The 23,922-nt window shown below is 42.0% G+C and overlaps 1 protein-coding gene across 2 annotated transcripts in view; it reads left to right on the forward strand.

Annotated features, from left to right (window-relative positions):
• TMEM135 (transmembrane protein 135) overlaps positions 1–23,922 on the forward strand; it is a 443,538-nt gene that overhangs the window by 406,899 nt on the left and 12,717 nt on the right. For both annotated transcript variants that reach the window (XM_073569250.1, XM_073569251.1), the window contains 4 exons: positions 3,245–3,314; positions 21,153–21,320; positions 21,748–21,811; positions 23,507–23,583. In XM_073569250.1, the coding sequence (XP_073425351.1) occupies positions 3,245–3,314; positions 21,153–21,320; positions 21,748–21,811; positions 23,507–23,583 (379 nt within the window). The remainder of the gene's footprint in view (positions 1–3,244; positions 3,315–21,152; positions 21,321–21,747; positions 21,812–23,506; positions 23,584–23,922) is intronic.

The following is a 23,922-nucleotide window of genomic DNA, read 5'->3' on the forward strand; positions in this document are numbered from 1 at the left end:
CTGAGTTACATCCTGTATTATACCCCAGAGCTGCACTCACTATTCTGCTGGTGCAGTCACTGTGTACATACATTACATTACTGATCCTGAGTTACATCCTGTATTATACCCCAGAGCTGCACTCACTATTCTGCTGGTGCAGTCACTGTGAATATATATTTCACTTTGTGACAATTACAGAAAAAAATATTTTAAAGAGTTTGGCATTTATTAAAAGACAAGCTGAAGAGCCCGGCGCTGCCCGGGTATAGTAACTAACTACGGTTAGTTATCACAATTTATAATGATTATATCTATATATAAAGCTGAGTGTATAGCCCCGCCCACTCCGCATAGCCACATTCACTATAATATCCCACATCATCCTGTCAGCCTGGGGTCAGAACCAGAACACTGGATGGATTTGCCCTGACTTCCATACCAATGATCCCTTTAATAGAAGTATGGGGTGGTGAGAATCAGAGCGCTGAGGGATTTGCTCTGACTTCCATACCGGAGATCCCTTTAAGAGGGAAGATGTGCCTCTGGGATGGAGGATGTGTGTATGGGCAGGGAGGGGGGATTCATTTCTGTCATGTGCTCTCTGCTCCTTTCTGGGGGGCAGACAATGGCTGGGAGCTTATGTTCCCGGGAATGCTAGATTTCTCCCAACATGTCAGTGTCTGCTGAGGTGTTGTCGAGTTGGGAAAACTGTTGCTCATAGCAACCAATCACAGCTCAGCTTCTTTTAACCAGCTCTTGTGAAATGAAAGATGCTTAGTGATTGGTTGCAAAGAAAACTGTTGCTCATAGCAACCAATCACAGCTCAGCTTCTTTTAACCAGCTCTGGTGAAATGAAAGATGCTTAGTGATTGGTTGCAAAGAAAACTGTTGCTCATAGCCACCAATCACAGCTCAGCTTCTTTTGAACAGCGCTGGTGAAATGAAAGATGCTTCGTGGTTGGTGACACACACACACATTCAATTTTATATATACATATTTGTCTCATTACAACAGCCTTAAAGGAGATATGGACATCATAACAGTCTAGCAAATGACAATATTCCTAATGGTCCACTGGTTAATTATACAATCTATTCATCCAGGAAATAGCAATATCCCTGGTGGTCCAGTTGTTACATTAAGTAAAACACCTGGTTGTCTAGAAAAGAACAATAGCCCTAATGGTTCAGTAATTAAGTAGTACAGTATGTATCGGAATAAATGGAATAGTAACTAATACCCCTGGTGGTCTAGCAGCTAAGCGTGCAATATATCTAATAGTGTAGCAAGTATCAATATTCCCGGTGCTCTATTGGTAGTATATGTAATATATCTCTGGGTCTAGCAAGTTACAATATTCCTAGCAGCCCAGTGGTTAATTATTTAATCTATTGGTGTAAGAAATAGCAATATCCCTGGTTCTCTATTGGTTAGGTATGTAATATATCTAGTGGTCAAGAAAATAATAACATCTCTGTTGGTCCAGTGGATAATTGTATAACTATTGGTCCAGAAAATAATATCCCTGGTGGACTAGTGGCTAATATACTATTGGCCTAGGATATAATAATATGCCTGGTGGGTCAGTGGTTAATTATAACATCTATTGGTCTAGGAAATAACTATCCCTGGTGGTTTAGTGGCTCATTATATAACTATTGGTCTAGGAAATAATAATATCCCTGATGGGCTAGTGGTTAACTAAATCATGTATTGGTCTAGGAAATAACAGTATCCCTGGTGGGCCAGTGGCTAATTATATAATCTATTGGTCTAAGAATTGGCAATGTCCCTGGTGCTCTATTGGTTATGTATGCAATATATCTAGTGGTCTAGAAAATAACATCTCTGGTGGTCCACTGGCTAATTATATAAGTATTGGTCTACGAAATAATTATATTCAAGGTGGGCCAGTGGTTAGTTATACAATCTATTGGCCTAGGAAATAACAAGATCTCTGATGGTCCAGTGGTTAATTGTATAATTTATTGATCTAGTAAATAATGTCCTTGGTGGGCCAGTGGTTAATTGTATAACAATTGATCTAGGAAGTACCAATATCCCTGGTGGTCCAGTGGTTAATTATATAATCTATTGGTCTAGGAAATAACAATATCCCTGGTGGTCCAGTGGTTAATTATATAATCTATTGGTCTAGGAAATAACAATATCCCTGAGGTCCAGTGGTTAATTATATAATCTATTCATCTAGTAAATAACAATATCCCTGAGGTCCAGTGGTTAATTATATAATCTATTGGTCTAGGAAATAACAATATCCCTGGTGGTCCAGTGGTTAATTGTATAACAATTGATCTAGGAAGTACCAATATCCCTGGTGGTCCAGTGGTTAATTATATAATCTATTGGTCTAGGAAATAACAATATCCCTGAGGTCCAGTGGTTAATTATATAATCTATTGGTCTAGGAAATAACAATATCCCTGGTGGTCCAGTGGTTAATTATATAATCTATTGGTCTAGGAAATAACAATATCCCTGGTGGTCCAGTGGTTAATTATATAATCTATTGGTCTAGGAAATAACAATATCCCTGAGGTCCAGTGGTTAATTATATAATCTATTCATCTAGGAAATAACAATATCCCTGGTGGTCCAGTGGTTAATTATATAATCTATTGGTCTAGGAAATAACAATATCCCTGAGGTCCAGTGGTTAATTATATAATCTATTGGTCTAGGAAATAACAATATCCCTGGTGGTCCAGTGGTTAATTATATAATCTATTGGTCTAGGAAATAACAATATCCCTGGTGGTCCAGTGGTTAATTATATAATCTATTGGTCTAGGAAATAACAATATCCCTGAGGTCCAGTGGTTAATTATATAACTATTATCCCTGTTATTAACTATAATTAATAAGATTATCCTGGTGGTCCTGTGGTTAATTATATAACTATTGGTCCAGGAAATAACCAGTGGGCCAGTGGTTACAATAAGTAAATGACCCAGTGGTCTAGAAAAGATCAATATCGTAACCACTACAACCCTGATCTTGGCCCTGGACCGGCCCTTTAATGGCGTTGTCATGTTATCCTCTGTCTCTGACATTTTGCACCCGGACATGGAGGTTGACATTCTCTTTGTCGCCGGCCTGGAACCCGCTTTGTCCAGCACATCTTCCCGTTTGTTCCCCGCGCGCTCGCTGAACGTATCTCCGTAGGATACATACATTTCTATTTCCTCTTTTGCATCCTTCTTCTTCTTCTCTCCAGTGATTTATGGCTTTGTGTTTAGATGCAAGCAGGGGCCAAGGCACAGATGCTGCAAGCACTACGAGGACAACTGTATCTCTTACTGCATTAAGGTAAGCGCTGACTGCCGAGCGCGGTAATCGCTCCAAGATGTGGCGGAACGCGGCCAAGGATGGCAGACGTGGCTCTTCTGAAGACTCTCCTTGATAAACTCCATCTACACGAGCCAACGTCTTATGTCATCCCTCCGATCCCCGGCCAAGAAAATCAGCATTATCTCCTTTAATTGAGGTTAGACGATTAATCAGTCCCGTTAGTTAGTAACGACCTGACCCAGACCGGTGACCCCACTTACTGCTGTCTGCGGTTCACGTGCACCTTAAAGGGGCGGTACAGAAGTAGGAAAACATGGCTGCTTTCCTCCAGAAACGACTCCGCACCTTTTTCCACTCTGATACTTGGCTGCGATACCACACACAACCTGTAGTCAGGAGTGGCGCTGTTTTTTTTTTTTTTTTTTTTAGCAGCCATGTTTTCCTAGCTCCAATTTTTTTTTTTTTTTTTTTTTTTTTTAAAGGTGACTTCCAAATCCAAATTCCAAAATTCTGCTTCGCTTTTTGGAGTAAATGAGTCAAAGTCATCATAGTTAGGAAATTCCAAAATCAAAAATGTACCTATAGCCAAATTTTCGACCAGCACGTGCGCTCCTCTGCTCACCGTACATGTTTGGCTGCAGCCATTGACTTCTATAGGACACACAATTACTAATGTTCTAGTTTCACAGTCTAATTAGGAAGGGACTAGGGGGAATTGCGGAGGTCCTCACTTCAGGGCCATTTTGGGAAATTACAGATGCAGCGTTTGCACCCCGTGAGTGCTGGACCTCATCTGGAATTGCAGAGCAGCACTGCGGAAACCTCTGATGAGAACTGAACTGGATGTAAGTGAGGAAAAATAAATGGGATTTACCAAGTATTTCTATTGGAGGCTTGCAGATTTTGTCTGTGATGCATTGTGCCATCTGGTGTCAAGAAAGTGTACAACAGTTATTCACTAAATGTCATTTGTGAATGGATGTCCTAATTAGAGATGAGCGACTTTGCCTTTTTTCGGGTCGAGTCGGGTTTCATGAAACCCGACTTTCTTAAAAGATGGATCAAACGAAATAGGCCGATTATCGTGAAAAGTCGAAAGCCGACTGAAACACGAAACCCAATGCAAGTCAATGGGGAAGCAAAGTCGGCAGGGAGTGGAGGACAGGAAACACACCTACAGTGCCCATTTCAATGCCAACGACATCAATTCTTATTCCTTAAGCTTGTCAACCTTAATTTACTTCATGATAATAGCTACGCACTGAAAACTGGGGGTTATTTGGCTAAAGTTGTGGGGGGGGGGGGGCTGGCTCCAGGTTTCGTGGGCCCAGGGCCAAAGAGTGTCCGTGCGCCCCTTTAACACATGCCACAACTCATGATACTCCGATACGGCACAGAAATATAGGAATAGTACAATGACAAATACTTCACTGCTTACATGACATGGCTGATCTATTTTAAATTGTACAATAGCTCAAAAACAGGACAGTATATTACTCCATACAGTATTATGGCCACCACATTGTGCACCATACAGAATAATGAGCCCCATATATTTCTCCATACCAAATAATTAGTCACATGTAATGTTCCATACAGTATCTGATGAGCTCCACATAATGCTCCATATATAATGGGCCCCATTTGTTATGCTCCAGTGTATAATGGGCCCCTTAGATGCTGCTCCAGTGTCTGATCTGCCCCATTTAGAATGCTCCAGTATCTGATGGGCCCCATTTTTAATTAACCCAGGCATGGTATGTGAAAAGAGCTCCATGGAGTAATCTGAAGTGTGTACTGCCGCATCCTTCACTTTTGGTGTGGGTGAAGGACACAAGGAAAGGGGCTGCTCCGGACCAGAAGCCTGCAGTTACAACTTCAGAAGAGGAGGCGATAGAGCTGGAGGCTGTTTCAGCAATGTAAGCCACAAACAGCTCCTGATACTTCGGTTTTAAAAGCAGTCTACCTACTCCCAGAAAAGGGAGCCTTACAGGTGAGCTACACCATGATGCTGGCTCAACACCTCCTGCCTTAGCTGCTGTTGTGTTTTTGGCACTACCAGCAGATGCACCACCATCAGTACCAGGTGGCCCTCCACGCCCACATCCGCGTCCTCTTCCACCATACTTCCTCATGTTTTGGAAAATGGACCCAAAATACCAGCAAATATATGGTACTGTATCAGAATCGTTCTGCTGTATACAGTGTTGGCCAAATTGAAAATATCGGTATATATTTCCGGAGTCACCCTCAGACGCTCACTCAGTCTGGGTTTGACCATAATAAAAAATGTTGTAAAAAAGTTCCTGGATAACAAGATAGCAAGTATATATTTTTTAGGGGACAATTGAAATCTCCGTATAAATAGTCCCGTAGTCACTCTCAGACGTTTACTCAGTATAGATTTGACCGTAATGCTAAATGTCGAACAAAGGTACTGTATAATAAGATACAAGCTGTATCGAGTTTAGTGTAAAAATTTGTTTCTCTGATTCAGTGTATATATAGAAGGCGTAACCCACACACGCTCACTCACTATGGATGATGTAGGGAAGGTGGACTGACAGACAAACCTGCCTGTAGTGAGAAGCAGAGGTGTAGCGCAGTGTAGGTGTGAAACCGCTAAGATAAAGAGAAAGGTGCAGTGTTTTAGCTTGCCCATTGGAGGGCAGTGGAGAGTGTAGGAGTGGGACTGAATAACTGCCATTGGTCAGAGAAACTGTCAGGTGATGGTGGGCGGAGTTACCAGAACTGGAAGTATAAAAGGCTGAGGGAAGGTTCTGGAAGGGTCAGCGAAGGGAGCACAGTAAGAGGAAGCTCTGCTGAGGAAATAGAGACAGTGGAAAGGCTCCAGAGAGGACTGACAGTTGAGGCGGTCACGGGGGGGTGGGCCAGAGGACGGTAGCCGCAGACGAAGACGGCCTGGGGCTATCATACGGACGGTGTGCTCAGACTGGTGCAGCGCTGTGGTGGTTGGGCCTAGGCCAGCCACAGTGGAAGAGCCACAGAGGACGCCACAATCATAGTTACAAAGGAAGTGAAGGTACCGGGGCCTGTGTACAGAGAAATGTGAAACGGCTGTGGTGAATTGCTGTTGTCGACAGAAGGGTGGGCACTAAAAACGGACCTGTTCAATACAAACTCTGTCTCAGTCTTGTGTTTGTCTGCAGCAAGAAGAGGGTCCCCTCCACAGTTGGTTATCCTACAGATCATAGAATCATAGAATCATAGAATCGTAGAGTTGGAAGGGACCTCCTGGGCCATCTGGTCCAACCCCCTGCTCAAAGCAGGATTCGCTAAATCATCCCAGTCAGATGTCTGTCCAGCCTCTGTTTGAAGACTTCCATTGAAGGAGAACTCACCACTTCTCTTGGCAGCCTGTTCCACTCATTGATCACTCTAACTGTCAAAAAGTTTTTTCTAATATCTAATCTGTGTCTCCTCCCCTTCAGTTTCATCCCATTGCTTCTAGTCTTTCCTTGTGCAAATGAGAATAAAGTTGATCCTTCTACAATCTGACAGCCCTTTAGATATTTGTAGACAGCTATTAAGTCTCCTCTCAGTCTTCTCTTTTGCAAACTAAACATTCCCAAATCCTGCAACCTTTCCTCATAAGACAGGGTTTGCAGACCGGTCACCATTCTGGTCGCTCTTTTCTGAACTTGCTCCAGTTTGTTGATGTCTTTTTTAAAATGTGGTGCCCAAAACTGGACACAATATTCCAGATGAGGTCTGACCAAAGAGGAGTAGAGGGAAATAATGACTTCACGTGATCTAGACTGTATGCTTCTGTTAATACATCCTAGAACTGCATTTGCCTTTTTTGCTGCTGCATCACACTGTTGACTCATATTCAGTCTGTGATCTATTAGTATACCCAAGTCTTTTTCACATGTGCTGTCACTTAGCCCTATTCCTCCCATTCTGTATATGCTTTTTTCATTTTTATTGCCCAGATGTAGTACTTTGCATTTCTCCCTGTTAAAAATCATTCTGTTAGTTGCTGCCCACTTCTCCAGTTTATTTAAATCTTTTTGAATCCTCTCTCTCTCTTCTCTAGTATTAGCTATCCCTCCTAGCTTTGTGTCATCAGCAAATTTAATCAGTTTACCCTCAATTCCTTCATCTAAATCGTTGATAAAGATGTTGAACAATACAGGGCCCAGGACAGAGCCCTGTGGTACCCCACTTGAGACATTCTTCCAACTGGATGTGCAGCCATTTACGACCACTCTTTGGGTCCGATCACTAAGCCAGTTATGAATCCACCTAACAGTTGCCTTGTCCATTCCATACTTAGTCATTTTTTCAATAAGGATTTTATGAGAGACTTTGTCAAATGCTTTGCTGAAGTCAAGATATACTATATCTACAGCATTTCCTTGATCCACCCAATCAGTGATACCGTCATAGAAGGAAATTAAGTTAGTCTGACATGACTTATTAGTTACAAACCCATGCTGACTCTGTTTAATCACTTCATTCTTATCCAGGTATTGACATACATGTTGTTTAATAATTTGTTCAAAGATCTTTCCTGGTATAGAAGTCAGACTCACCGGCCTATAGTTGCCTGGGTCCACCTTCTTCCCCTTTTTGAAGATAGGAACAACATTTGCTCTTCTCCAGTCTTCTGGCACTTCTCCTGTTCTCCAAGAATTTTCAAAGATTATGGAGAGGGGTTCAAAAATTTCTTCTGCTATCTCCTTCAGTACTCTGGGGTGTAATTCATCTGGTCCTGGAGACTTGAATTCATTTAGGTTAGCTAAGTGTTTCCTTACTATCTTTCTGTTTATAGATATCCTGGATTCTTCTATTCCCTTAATAGGACAGTGAATAACAGTTGATGTTACATTTCCTTTCTCAGAGATGATACCGTAACACATATTTTTGAAACAAGGTTCTGTATCAGCACATACCAGGTGTGTCCAGTCTAGGGGTAAATTTCCATCTATACTTCTGGAGTCAGACACAGACATTCACAGGCTCACTATGTATTACACCAGAATTAAAAAAAAGTAGAAAAAGGGAAAGATATTCATAGCGTACACCAGTAGATAGTGTTGTGGTACTTTTAAATCTTCGCATATATTTCATTCTCCCTAAGCCAGTCCAGAATCTCCGCTACTGGAAAATACATGGATACAAGTAGAGACGGAAAGTCGAGTGTTAGCAGAAATTTTGGAATTACTCATCTTGGGGAAACCTCACGGTAGATGTTGCAGAGGCGATGCAGACCCTCAATTACTGTGTCTGTGGAGAAAGCGAAAAAGGTTCTTTGTGAAGAAAGGATTGCTTTATCGCAGTAACGTGGATCACATCACCGTTACTCGTCTCCATCAAATTGTGATCACAGGGAGAGATGTAGACATGGTCCTCACTGTCTATCATGATGTGTCTGGGCATTTTGGAGTGCAAAAGACAGAAGTCACAGGCCGTAGGCGATTCTATTGGATTGGCATGAGAGGAGACATTGTAAAATGGTGGCGGGAATGTCCCACGTCTGTGACTATCACAACTGTGAAAGGTGATCATAAACCACCACTGCATCCGCTTGTAAGTTGACATCCATTTCAAATGGTAGCCATTGATCATCTGAAGGTAGAGGCCAGCAGGACAGGCCAAAGCTACTTCTTAGCCATCATTGATCAATACACCAAATTTCTAGTGGCTGTCCCTGTGAAGGATTTAACTGGCCAGACTACTCAGCGGTGGAGCAGGGAGAGGTAAGTATTGCAACTTGGAAGTGCTGAGGCCATGACCAAGCGGGGGGGGCACAATCGTGGTCGATGGTACTGGCACAGGGCCCCTCATAGTACCCTGGTGTGTCTGACGGTGAGTGGGCCCCCCACCGTCAGAGACACTGTATTGTACTATGAGGGGCCCTGTGCCAGTGCCGTCGGCCATCAGTGGGCCCAGCCCATCCACCTGTTCAGAGCAACGGCACTTGCCCGGGTGCGCCAGGTCTTGACTCCAGCCGTTGGGGGAGGGGTGGGCAGCCCAGTTAGGGAGGTTTAAAAAATGGCATATGTTGATGTGTTGGCTGGACATTGAGCTGCTGCAAAGGGCGGAATTGGGCAAGTCCGAGGAAGAGGAGGACAAAAGCGAGGCAGTTTTCTGGCAACCTATGTGTCAAGGTGAAGGGTGGGACAAAATCCTTTGAAACCCATGCATGGTTCATTTTAATGAAGGTTAGATCATCAACATTTTGGGTCTACAGATGGGTCCTTTTTTCTGTCAGGATTGATCCAGCTGCACTGAAGACTCTTTCAGATAACACACTAGCAGCAGGGCAAGCGAGCTCCTGTAAGGCATATTGTGCCAATTCAGGCCAGGTGTCCAGTTTAGAGGCCCAATAGTCAAAGGGGAATGACCTGTGAGGGAGAACATCGATCTGGAAGGAGAAGTAGTTTGTAACCATAGTTGACAACTGCTGCCTCCTGTCACTTTTAATCGATGCTGTATTAGCAGTCGTGTGAGCGGTACTTGAGAAATCATTCCACAACATGGTCATTAAACACCTGTCTCCAACGCCACTTCTGCTGTGTGCACCACGAGCACCTCTTCCATTGTGCCCACTACGGCTCGTGGGAGAACCAGCACCACTGCTGTGTGCTGGGAAAGCCTCAAACAAACGGTTTACCAGAGTTGCTTGTTTGTTAGCCAATATTATCTCTAAAGGCCCTTTTACATTTAGCGATGCACCAGCAATCCGACCAGCGATCCGACCCGGTCAGGATCGCTGGTGCATCGCTAAATGATCGCTAGTGAGCTTTCATACAGAAAGATCTCACAGCGATGCAGCAGCGACGCAGCGCACGATACTCACCTTTCACACACAGCGATGAAGACGTCCTCCCGCCTGCATCCAGCGTCGCTCGTCGTCACAGCAGGAAGCCCCAGCAGGAAGCAGACGACGAGAAATGGAGCCGCCCGATCTCGCGCGATCAGCGATGGACAGCGGGGGAGCCGGTCAGAGGTAAGTATCACACATAGCGATATCGCTAGCAATATCGCTATAACGTCACAAAACCAGTGACGTTTTAGCGATATTGCTAGCGATATCGCTATGTGTAAAACCCCCTTAAGTTCTCCTGTGGCATGAAGTTGTGTAATTTGCCTTTGTAGCGTTGATCAAGGATGCTGGCCAGCCAGTAGTCGTCATCCCTCATCATTTTGGCAATGCAGGGGTCCCTTTTTAGGATCTGCAAGGCATAATCACACATGTGGGCCAATGTTCCAGGTGTCAATGATGCACTGCCAGTGGTGGGTGGAGTAGCACTTTCTGGCAAATCCACATCCCTACAGTCACGCACAAACACTGAACCTGACCTTTGAACGACAACATTTTCTCTTGCCCCCTGAGAAGCATCCTCCTGCCCAAAATAATCATCCCCCTCATCCTCCTCCTCTTCCTCTTCTTCCTCCACCTCGTCCAGGACAGTTCCCTGACCAGACAATGGCTGACTGTCATCAAGGCTTCCCTCCTCCTTCTCTGCAGACACCTGCTCCTTAAGGTGCGTCAAAGTTTGCATGAGCAGACGCATAAGTGGGATGCTCATGCTTATGATGGCGTCGTCTGCGCTTACCAGTCGTGTGCATTCCTCAAAACACTGAAGGACTTTACAGAGGTCTTTCAGCTTTGGCCACTGCACACCCGACAATTCCATGTCTTCCCTCAAACTGCCTGCCCGTGTATCCTCCCACAAATGCTTTACAGCCTGCCTCTGTTCGCACAGTCTCTCAACCATGTGCAGGGTGGAGTTCCACCTTGTTGCAACGTCTATGATTAGGCGATGCTTGGGAGGTGGAGCAATCGCTGCAGCTTCTGCATATGACTGGAGTGTACGGCCGAGCGATGGATGTGCGAGCACAGTCTACGCACCTTATGAAGCAGGGATGTTAACTCCGGATAATTATTAAGGAAGCACTGCACCACCAGGTTCAAAGTGTGAGCCAGGCAAGGTATGTGTGTGAGTTTTGCACGGGCTATGGCTGCCACAAAATTACGGCCGTTATCACTGACTACCTTGCCTGCCTCAAGATGTAGACTGCCCAGCCATGACTCAGTTTGTCGCTGCAAGTAGTCGGCCAGTACCTTCGCGGTGTGTCTGTTGTCGCCCAAAGACATCATCTTTAACACAGCCTGCTGACGCTTACCACTAGCTGTTCAATAGTGGGACACCTCGTGTGCAACACTGCCAGCTGCGGATGGAGTGCTCGTGCGACTGTGCTCTGTGGACGAGCTTTCGCTGATAGAGGAGAAGGAGGAGCGAAAGCCTACAGCCAACTGTTTCCTATACCGTGGGCTAGGCAGCACTGTTCCACCGCCGCTGTCCCCTGTGGAGCCTGCATCCACCACATTAACCCAGTGCGCAGTGATGGACATGTAATGGCCCTGGCCATGCCTACTGGTCCATGCATCTGTTGTGAGGTGCACCTTTACACTCACAGACTGTTTTAGTGCATGGACAATGCGGTCTTTCACATGCCGGTGGAGGGCAGGGATGGCTTTTCGAGAAAAGAAGTGCCGACTGGGTAGGCCATAGCGTGGGACAGCGTTGGCCATGAGGTCGCGGAAAGCTTCACTTTCAACCAAACGGTAGGGCATCATCTCTAATGAGATTAGTTTGGCAATGTAGGCATTCAAACAAAGTGTACGCGGATGAGAGGATGAGTACTTTCTTGTCCTACTCAGAGTGTCTGTTAGGGTGAGCTGGACTGGAGAGCTGCATATGGGGGAAGTAGCGGTGGACCGGAGTGAGTGAGAGGGAGTGTTGGTGATGGTATTGGTGATGATGGCCTAGATTCAGTGTTGTGTTGCAAAACCATTGTGATTCCCTGAGTGCTTTGGCATTGCGACGACACCTCCACATTTAGTGCTGGTGGTGTGCTTAACGGTGGCGGTGGTCTTACATTGGGGGAAGCGATGGAGCGTTGTTGTCTAACTTCAGTCGGAGCAGGTGCACATTTGCTACCTGAGGTTTTGTAGTCCGTCCACGCTTGCAAGTGCATGTTGATTAAATGTCTAAGTATGCAACTGGTATTCAAATTTCTGAGTTGTTTACCTCACCTAAAGGTCCTTCCGCACTTCTTACAGGTAACCTTTGCCTCATCAGTAGGATTTTGGACAAAGAAGTGCCACACTGCACTCTTCCTACTATGGTAAACATTTTCTGGCCTTGCACACTGTGCTAAGTTGACGTCTGGTCAAGCTGTCCTGCAACTCTTTTAGTTTTTGTTCCACATTTTAGGACAGCTATGGGCCTGCCAGATGACTGCTGCTGCAATGTCAATGCCTACTGCGGATCCTTCTCCTTATCTGAACTATTGCCAGCGCCACCCTCCTCCCCCAATGGATGCCAATCCGGGTCCAGAACTGGGTCATCCATCACCTCCTCTTCAAAGTCATCTGCACCTTCCTCTTTACCTTCCTCTGTGTCACCGTGTAAGGTGGTATATTATGCAGGAAGGGGCACCTGAGTTTCATCAGGGTCAGATTCTGGCTCAATAGACTGCGAGGGCAATGTAGTGCTGTGGGTCAATGTACCTGCAGAATCATCTAGCAGTGGCTGTGCATCAGTGCACTCCATGTCAGTTTCATCTTGGACTGGGGAATTCAGGATTTGACTGGATAACCCAGGCATGGCATGTGAAAAGAGCTCCATAGAGTAATCTGAAGTGTTGGCTGCCGCATCCTTAACTTTTGGTGGGGGTAAAGGACACAAGGAAAGGTGTTTTTTCTGACCAGAACCCTGCACTGACGACTTTGTGCTTGCAGGTTTCCACCGTTCAGAAGAGGAGGCAATAGAACTGGTTGATGTTTCGGCAATGTACACCAAAACCTGTTCCTAATGCTCCGGCTTTAAAAGCGGTTTTTCTACTCCAAGAAAAGGCAACCTTACAGGCCTTCTTGGGCCAGAGGATGATACAGGCTCAACACCTCCTCCCTTAGCTGCTATTGTGCTTTTGCCAGAACCAGCCGATGCACCACCACCATTAGTACCAGCTGCACCCCCCTGACCACGTCCACGGTCTCTTCCACCATACTTCCTCATGTTTGGGAAAATGTACCAAAAACACCAGCAGAGAGATGGTACTGTATGATGAGCGTCCAGCTGTGTAAGGTGTATTAAAAAAAATTAAATCAACGTATATATCATGTTATTCACAGACGCTCTCACAGTATGTATTGGACCGTAATCCAACAAGCAGATATACGGAACTGTATCAGAAGTGTACAGCTGTATACGTTTTTTGTGTAACTAACAATCTCCGTATATGTATTTACGGAGTGTCACACACACGCTGACTCTGTATAGATGTGACTGTAATGGGAACAGCAGATATACAATACTGTTTGAGAATCGGACAGCTCTATACGGTGTCTGTATGGAAAATTGTCAAGCTCCGTGTATTTGTATACGGACTGACACGCTGTCTCTGTCTAGTTTTGACGGTAATCAAACAGCAGATATACGAAACTGTTTGAAAAACGGACAGGACTCTAAGGTGTAGATCTGGAAAAACGGAAAAACTCCTCGGCTTTTTTTCCAAAGTCACACACAGGTAGCTTCTATTTGTCTGTGATAACAGCCGGTACACAGTAGTGTGTGAGGAGCGTACACCGCTATACGGTGTCTGTATGGAGAATTGTCAATCTCCGTCTATTTGTATAGGGACTGACACACGCTGTCTGTCTAGTTTTGACCATAATCAAACAGCAGATATACGAAACTGTTTGAAAAACGGACAGGACTCTAAGGCCGGGATCACACACAGCGAGATACAGCCGAGTCTCGCAGGTTAAAACCAAGCTCTGGTGCGCCGAGTCTCGCAGGTTAAAACCAAGCTCTAACGCCGGCACTCCGCAGCGGAGCGTGCAGCCGCACAGCAATACATGGAGCTGCACGCTCCGCTCCGGAGTGCCGGTGCCAGAGCTTGGTTTTAACCTGCGAGACTCGGCCGTATCTCGCTGTAGTGTGACTCCGGCCTAAGGTGTAGATCTGGAAAAATGGAAAAACTCCTCGGCTTGTTCTTCCAGAGTCACACCCAGATAGCTTCTATTTGTCCATGATACCAGCCGGTACACAGTACTGTGTGAGGAGCGTACACCGCTATACGGTGTGTGAAAAAACGCTCAGTAACTCACCAGGACAAAATAATAAAAGTTGGAGTGCTTTGAAAAAAGCAGTTTGAACAGCAGTGTGCACACAGCAGTGCAGCTAGCAGGTAGCCTTAAAAGGCAGCCTAATCACCACCAGCGCTGCTGCACACAACAATAAAACTCCCCTTTCACTGCACGCTAACTGTACAGTGAAAAGCGCTATCAGCAGAAGCAGTTTTTTTTTCTTCTTCCCTGCCTAACCCTCTCCCTGTTCACAATCAGCAGCAGCACCTCTCCCTATTGTAAGATCGGCAGAAGTAAGATGGCGCTCGGCGGTCACAGCTTTTTATACCCACTGTGACGCCACACAAAGCCAGCCAATCACTTCAATGCCCTTCTCGAAGATGATGCTGGCCGCTGCCTATGTCATCGCGTTGCCCACAGTGTGCGTCCTCCATCATTGGCTGAGAAAAGGCGCTGAAAGCATCATTTGAAACGTGACTTTGGTGCGCCGATCGGCGAACTCATGGCCGACCTTACGCTATGGTCGGGTTTCGATCGGCGAAACCCGACTTTGGCGAATGTCGGCAATTTTTTAATCTGACCGACCCGTTTCGCTCAACTCTAGTCCTAATGGTTAAGATTAAGATAATATTTTCTCACACAAATAGCCTAAAAAGAGATGCAGATATTTGAGATTTGTTATCAAAAGATTCATAAATGCAAGACATAAACCTTATAAGAATGAACTAAGTAGTAATTATGCATCTGAAATATAAAGCGAAATTCCAACAACTACTGCCCCTATGTACAATGAATATAACTACTATAATACTGCTCCTATATACAAGAATATAACTACTATAATACTGCTCCTATGTACAAGAATATAACTAGTATAATACTGCCCCTATGTACAAGAATATAGCTACTATAATACTGCCCCTATGTACAAGAATATAACTAGTATAATACTGCCCCCTATGTACAAGAATATAACTACTATAATACTGCTCCTATGAACAAGAATATAACTACTAGAATACTGTCCCTATGTACAAGAATATAACTACTATAATACTGCCCCATGTACAAGAATATAACTAGTATAATACTGCCCCCTATGTACAAGAATATAACTACTATAATACTGCCTCCTATGTACAAGAATATAACTACTATAATACTGCTCCTATGAACAAGAATATAACTACTATAATACTGTCCCTATGTACAAGAATATAACTACTATAATACTGTCCCTATGTACAAGAATATAACTACTATAATACTGCCCCATGTACAAGAATATATCTACTATAATACTGCCCCTATGTACAAGAATATAACTAGTATAATACTGCCCCTATGTACAAGAATATATCTACTATAATACTGCTCCTATGTACAAGAATACAACTACTATAATACTGCCCCCTATGTACAAGAATATAACTACTATAATACTGCTCCTATGTACAAGAATATAACTACTATAATACTGCTCCTATGAACAAGAATATAGCTACTATAATACTGTCCCTATGTACAAGAATATAACTACTATAATACTGTCCCTATGTACAAGAATATAACTACTATAATACTGCCCCATGTACAAGAATATATCTACTATAATACTGCCCCCTATGTACAAGAATATAACTAGTATAATACTGCCCCTATGTACAAGAATATATCTACTATAATACTGCTCCTATGTACAAGAATACAACTACTATAATACTGCCCCCTATGTACAAGAATATAACTACTATAATACTGCTCCTATGTACAAGAATATAGCTACTATAATACTGCCCCTATGTACAAGAATATAACTAGTATAATACTGCCCCCTATGTACAAGAATATAACTACTATAATACTGCTCCTATGAACAAGAATATAACTACTATAATACTGTCCCTATGTACAAGAATATAACTACTATAATACTGCCCCTATGTACAAGACTATAACTAGTATAATACTGCCCCCTATGTACAAGAATATAACTACTATAATACTGCCTCCTATGTACAAGAATATAACTACTATAATACTGCTCCTATGAACAAGAATATAACTACTATAATACTGTCCCTATGTACAAGAATATAACTACTATAATACTGTCCCTATGTACAAGAATATAACTACTATAATACTGCCCCATGTACAAGAATATATCTACTATAATACTGCCCCCTATGTACAAGAATATAACTAGTATAATACTGCCCCTATGTACAAGAATATATCTACTATAATACTGCTCCTATGTACAAGAATACAACTACTATAATACTGCCCCTATGTACAAGAATATAACTACTATAATACTGCTCCTATGTACAAGAATATAGCTACTATAATACTGCTCCTATGTACAAGAATATAACTACTATAATACTGCTCCTATGTACAAGAATATATCTACTATAATACTGCCCCTATGTACAAGAATATAACTACTATAATACTGCTCCTATGTACAAGAATATAACTACTATAATACTGCTCCTATGTACAAGAATATAACTAGTATAATACTGCCCCCTATGTACAAGAATATAACTACTATAATACTGCTCCTATGAACAAGAATATAACTACTATAATACTGTCCCTATGTACAAGAATATAACTACTATAATACTGCCCCTATGTACAAGACTATAACTAGTATAATACTGCCCCCTATGTACAAGAATATAACTACTATAATACTGCCTCCTATGTACAAGAATATAACTACTATAATACTGCTCCTATGAACAAGAATATAACTACTATAATACTGTCCCTATGTACAAGAATATAACTACTATAATACTGTCCCTATGTACAAGAATATAACTACTATAATACTGCCCCATGTACAAGAATATATCTACTATAATACTGCCCCCTATGTTCAAGAATATAACTAGTATAATACTGCCCCTATGTACAAGAATATATCTACTATAATACTGCTCCTATGTACAAGAATACAACTACTATAATACTGCCCCTATGTACAAGAATATAACTACTATAATACTGCTCCTATGTACAAGAATATAGCTACTATAATACTGCTCCTATGTACAAGAATATAACTACTATAATAGTGCTCCTATGTACAAGAATATATCTACTATAATACTGCCCCTATGTACAAGAATATAACTACTATAATACTGCTCCTATGTACAAGAATATAACTACTATAATACTGCTCCTATGTACAAGAATATAACTACTATAATACTGCCCCTATGTACAAGAATATAGCTACTATAATACTGCCCCATGTACAAGAATATAACTAGTATAATACTGCCCCCTATGTACAAGAATATAACTACTATAATACTGCCTCCTATGTACAAGAATATAACTACTATAATACTGCTCCTATGAACAAGAATATAACTACTATAATACTGTCCCTATGTACAAGAATATAACTACTATAATACTGTCCCTATGTACAAGAATATAACTACTATAATACTGCCCCATGTACAAGAATATATCTACTATAATACTGCCCCTATGTACAAGAATATAACTAGTATAATACTGCCCCTATGTACAAGAATATATCTACTATAATACTGCTCCTATGTACAAGAATACAACTACTATAATACTGCCCCCTATGTACAAGAATATAACTACTATAATACTGCTCCTATGTACAAGAATATAACTACTATAATACTGCTCCTATGAACAAGAATATAGCTACTATAATACTGTCCCTATGTACAAGAATATAACTACTATAATACTGTCCCTATGTACAAGAATATAACTACTATAATACTGCCCCATGTACAAGAATATATCTACTATAATACTGCCCCCTATGTACAAGAATATAACTAGTATAATACTGCCCCTATGTACAAGAATATATCTACTATAATACTGCTCCTATGTACAAGAATACAACTACTATAATACTGCCCCCTATGTACAAGAATATAACTACTATAATACTGCTCCTATGTACAAGAATATAGCTACTATAATACTGCCCCTATGTACAAGAATATAACTAGTATAATACTGCCCCCTATGTACAAGAATATAACTACTATAATACTGCTCCTATGAACAAGAATATAACTACTATAATACTGTCCCTATGTACAAGAATATAACTACTATAATACTGCCCCTATGTACAAGACTATAACTAGTATAATACTGCCCCCTATGTACAAGAATATAACTACTATAATACTGCCTCCTATGTACAAGAATATAACTACTATAATACTGCTCCTATGAACAAGAATATAACTACTATAATACTGTCCCTATGTACAAGAATATAACTACTATAATACTGTCCCTATGTACAAGAATATAACTACTATAATACTGCCCCATGTACAAGAATATATCTACTATAATACTGCCCCCTATGTACAAGAATATAACTAGTATAATACTGCCCCTATGTACAAGAATATATCTACTATAATACTGCTCCTATGTACAAGAATACAACTACTATAATACTGCCCCTATGTACAAGAATATAACTACTATAATACTGCTCCTATGTACAAGAATATAGCTACTATAATACTGCTCCTATGTACAAGAATATAACTACTATAATACTGCTCCTATGTACAAGAATATATCTACTATAATACTGCCCCTATGTACAAGAATATAACTACTATAATACTGCTCCTATGTACAAGAATATAACTACTATAATACTGCTCCTATGTACAAGAATATAACTAGTATAATACTGCCCCCTATGTACAAGAATATAACTACTATAATACTGCTCCTATGAACAAGAATATAACTACTATAATACTGTCCCTATGTACAAGAATATAACTACTATAATACTGCCCCTATGTACAAGACTATAACTAGTATAATACTGCCCCCTATGTACAAGAATATAACTACTATAATACTGCCTCCTATGTACAAGAATATAACTACTATAATACTGCTCCTATGAACAAGAATATAACTACTATAATACTGTCCCTATGTACAAGAATATAACTACTATAATACTGTCCCTATGTACAAGAATATAACTACTATAATACTGCCCCATGTACAAGAATATATCTACTATAATACTGCCCCCTATGTTCAAGAATATAACTAGTATAATACTGCCCCTATGTACAAGAATATATCTACTATAATACTGCTCCTATGTACAAGAATACAACTACTATAATACTGCCCCTATGTACAAGAATATAACTACTATAATACTGCTCCTATGTACAAGAATATAGCTACTATAATACTGCTCCTATGTACAAGAATATAACTACTATAATAGTGCTCCTATGTACAAGAATATATCTACTATAATACTGCCCCTATGTACAAGAATATAACTACTATAATACTGCTCCTATGTACAAGAATATAACTACTATAATACTGCTCCTATGTACAAGAATATAACTACTATAATACTGCCCCTATGTACAAGAATATAGCTACTATAATACTGCCCCTATGTACAAGAATATAACTACTATAATACTGCTCCTATGTACAAGAATATAACTACTATAATACTGCCCCCCTATGTACAAGAATATAACTACTATAATACTGCTCCTGTGTACAAGAATATAACTACTATAATACTGCCCCTATATACAATATAACTACTATAATACTGCCCCCTATGTACAAGAATATAACTACTATAATACTGCTTCTATCAGGTTTTCCTCCAGGATTACCTTGTATTTACCTACATCTATTTCCTATCACATCTGACCATCTTCTTTGTCCCTGCTGAAGAAAAGTCTCGCCACTGCTTGATGCTGCCACAACCGTGTGTGATGTTGGGGATGGTGTTTTCAGGGTGATATGCAGTTTTAGTTTTCTGCCACATATAACATTTTCCATTTAAGTTTAAAATGTTCAGCTTTAGTCTCATCTGATCTGACCACCTTTTTCCACATGCTCGCTGTGTCCCCTACATGCCTTATTGCAAACTGCAGATGGAACTTGTTGTGGCTTGCTTTCAGAAATAGCTTTCTTCTTGCCACTGTTCCATAAATATTTGTGGAATATACGACAAATAGTTGTCCTGTGGACAGATTTTCCCAACTGAGCTGTTTATCTCTGTGGCTCCTCCAAAGGGATCATGGTCCTCTTAGCTGCTTCTCTAATTAGTGCTCTTCCTGCTTGGGATGTCAGGCTTGGTGGACGGTGATGTCTTGGTAGGTTTGCAGTTGTGCCATACTCCCTTCCGTTTTTGGATGATGATTGAACAGTTCTCTGTGATATGTTCAGATCTAGGGCTATTTTTCTTATAACGTAACCCTACGTTACTCTTCTCCACAACTTTATCCCTGACCTGTCTGGTGTGCTCCTTGGTTTTCATGATGCTGTTTTATCGCTAATGTTCTCACACAAACCTATAAGGCCTTCACATCTAAAATATTTAGAAAACCATGTATCATTTCCTTTTACACTTCACAAATACTTGCTACTTGGTGTATATCACATAAAATCCCAATAAAATACATTTATGTTTGTGGGTAGATCGGGAAAAAATGTGCAAAAGTTCACTGCGAATGAAAGGGCCGTGCCGCAGAACACCAGCGGCCAGGAGTGCATCTGTGTAGGCGAAAACCATAAATGGGCGCATCGTACCCATGAGATGGAAAGACCCCTTTATGATTAAGAAATGTGTTTTTTGTCCAATTATAAAGTAATGTTTCTGTTTTCTCCAGGGATTTATACGAATGTTCAGCGTTGGGTACTTGATCCAGTGCTGCCTCCGCATCCCGTCCACATTCAGACAAGTGTTTACAAAGCCGTCCCGGCTGATCTCACTCTTTTACAACAAAGAAAACTTCCAGCTGGGGGCTTTCCTGGGGTCTTTTGTCAGTATTTATAAGGTGAGGCCACTCCTTGTTATATGTGCGGCTACATTTATTTTTCTTTATTTCCCACTATTTTATAGCTGTGGTGATCACTTACATCAGTCTCTGCCCCCGGCCGGCTCACTCAGTAGCTTCCTAGAAAGAGTTGACCTATATTATGTGGTGGGAATTATAATAAGCAGGAACTTCTTAATGACATTGTGGTGGGCCTGTGCTAACAGCTTGTCAGAGTAAGCCTAACTGCAGTATAAAGCATAAAGGAGCAACAGAGAACCAGGCAATGCCTCTGAGAGGATGTGAGACTCCAAGACACTGTGCATCTAGGCTGTGGTCACTGGCTATAGCTGGATCATAGAGGAACAGATGAAACCGTAACTGAGGACAACACAAACCAGGCTGTGAAAATTTGCTAAAATGATAACTATTCTGTCTCTCCACGAAGGGTACAAGCTGTTTACTGCGATGGGTGCGTAATCTGGATGACGAGCTTCACGCACTTATAGCTGGTAAGGCCTTTGAGATTGAAGGTTGGAGATGCGATCCCGTCAATAAACTGCATTTGTCTCTATTTGGGGGAAAAAGGGTTTTAGTCGCTTAACTGTCCTGCCTGAAAGTGCTACAAGAACAATCAGCCGACTGTTGACAACAGTGGCGTAACTAGAGTACGATAGGCTCGATGCAGTATTTAGACATGGGCCCTCATCTCCATGTTGGTCAGATGTATGGGCCTTTGTAGCGTTCTAGACCCTATAAAGACATACGTGTTCACCCTTCATATAATGATATCCCAATACTGGCCCCTTTCTGTTTTAATGTTCTCCATCCTGGTCATTCCTGTAATAATGTCCCCCATCCTGGGCTCCTTTTTGTAATAATGCTCCCTTTTTTGGCCTCCATCCTGCAATAATATCTCTTGTCCTGAGACCCTTCCTGGCAAAATGTCTCCCTTCCTATTATGTCTTCTGTCATGGGCCCCTTCCTGTTATAATGTCCCCTGTCCTGGACTCTTTACTGTAATAATGTTCCCCATCCTGGCTCTTTCCTGTATCCGTGTCCTCGATCCTGGTATAATGTCCCCATCTTATAACAATGTCCCCCATCCTGTGCCCCTTCCTGGTATAATATCCCCAACCCTGGGCCCCTTCCTAGTATATTGACCTTCTTCCTAATATTATGTCCCCATCCTTTGCCCCTTCCTGGTATAATATCCCCAACCCTGAGCCACTTCCTAGTATAATGACCTTCTTCCTGATATGATGTCCCCCATCCTGTGTCCCGTCCTGGTATAATTTCCATTCTGCTGCACTTTTCCAACACCTGAAAATTAAATAAGCGATACTTCTTGCCTTCCTTTACTCCCATGACGTGCAGCATCGTCTTCTATAGCCTGCAACTGATTTCTGTGTTCCAGTCATGGACGGTACATGACATCACGGCCATTCGCCACTCATGACTGGCAGGCTGACGTCAGCCGCCAGCCTCTGATTGGCCGACTGCATGTACTGCAGTGCAGGGAGCCGGTGCGTCTCTGCAGCGCAGTACACTTCAGCTGAATGTGCGTCCTCGGATGCACATCCAGTTGAGATAGTCGCTGACTGGCGCCCATCCTGCAAGGTCCCGTTCACGGTCACAGAGGGTCTTTAGATTACACCACCGCTTGACAAGATTTAGTGTTACCATTCTGTGCCCTTGTATCTACAGTACATATTTTGCCGCCTGTCCATCATTTGCGATGTTGGGGTTATTTTAAAGTAATTTTTCTTTAAATTGCAACTTTTTGAAAAGTTTCAAATAATGAATCAGCCATAAACATCTGGAAAACCTCAACCTTGCCAACTATGGCAAAACTACAAAAAAACATAAAATAGTAATTGTGCAAAGAAGGAAATTAAAAGATGAATACAGCACCAACAAAAAACAAGCACAAATGTAGACTTGAGGTCTTACAGAGTTATGAAAAACCCAATGACTGAATGACCATACACAGACCCCTCAGACTCTCTGTATAGAGTAGGGGTGCACAGCCTTTTTCGGTCCAGGATCCAGCGGTTGTGCGCCCCTGTATTGACGACCATCATATCCCTCTGCCAGAATTGGGCACCATTTGCCCCAGTGACTGGGGTTGTGTAGCTGAAACTTTCTCCATGGAGTGTATACTCGCCCAGTGGCCATTACTCCAAGTGTCCTTCTATGTGTTTTAGGTTTCCTCGCTGGAATCTCCATGATGTTTTACAAAAGCACCACAATTTCCATGTATCTGGCATCCAAACTGGTGGAGGTGAGTGTGTCATTGGCCTGGGATGAGTTCAGTACGGGCGACATCTCTGTGCAGAGTCTTTATACTGGCTCAGTAACTTAGGAAGGTTGTCCCCGGCTTAGATATTGGTGGCCCATCTTTAAAATCATCTCCATTGCTTCACTTATCATTCCTATACGTTGTTGCTTACGTATTTTCGCATTGGTAGATGATTACACCCCAAAATCGTGCCATTGTCTTATAGTTGTCCCCATACTTACATCATTTGGAGCCCTTTCATTATAGTGGTATTTTTGGGAATTCAAATATTTAGGTGATGGCAGAAAAATAAAATGAAAAATAAAGTAATTGCTCTCCTGG

This window comes from Dendrobates tinctorius, unplaced genomic scaffold (genome assembly GCF_039654945.1).
Source record: "Dendrobates tinctorius isolate UK_male_01 unplaced genomic scaffold, ASM3965494v1 ptg000023l, whole genome shotgun sequence".
Taxonomy (NCBI): domain Eukaryota; kingdom Metazoa; phylum Chordata; class Amphibia; order Anura; family Dendrobatidae; genus Dendrobates; species Dendrobates tinctorius.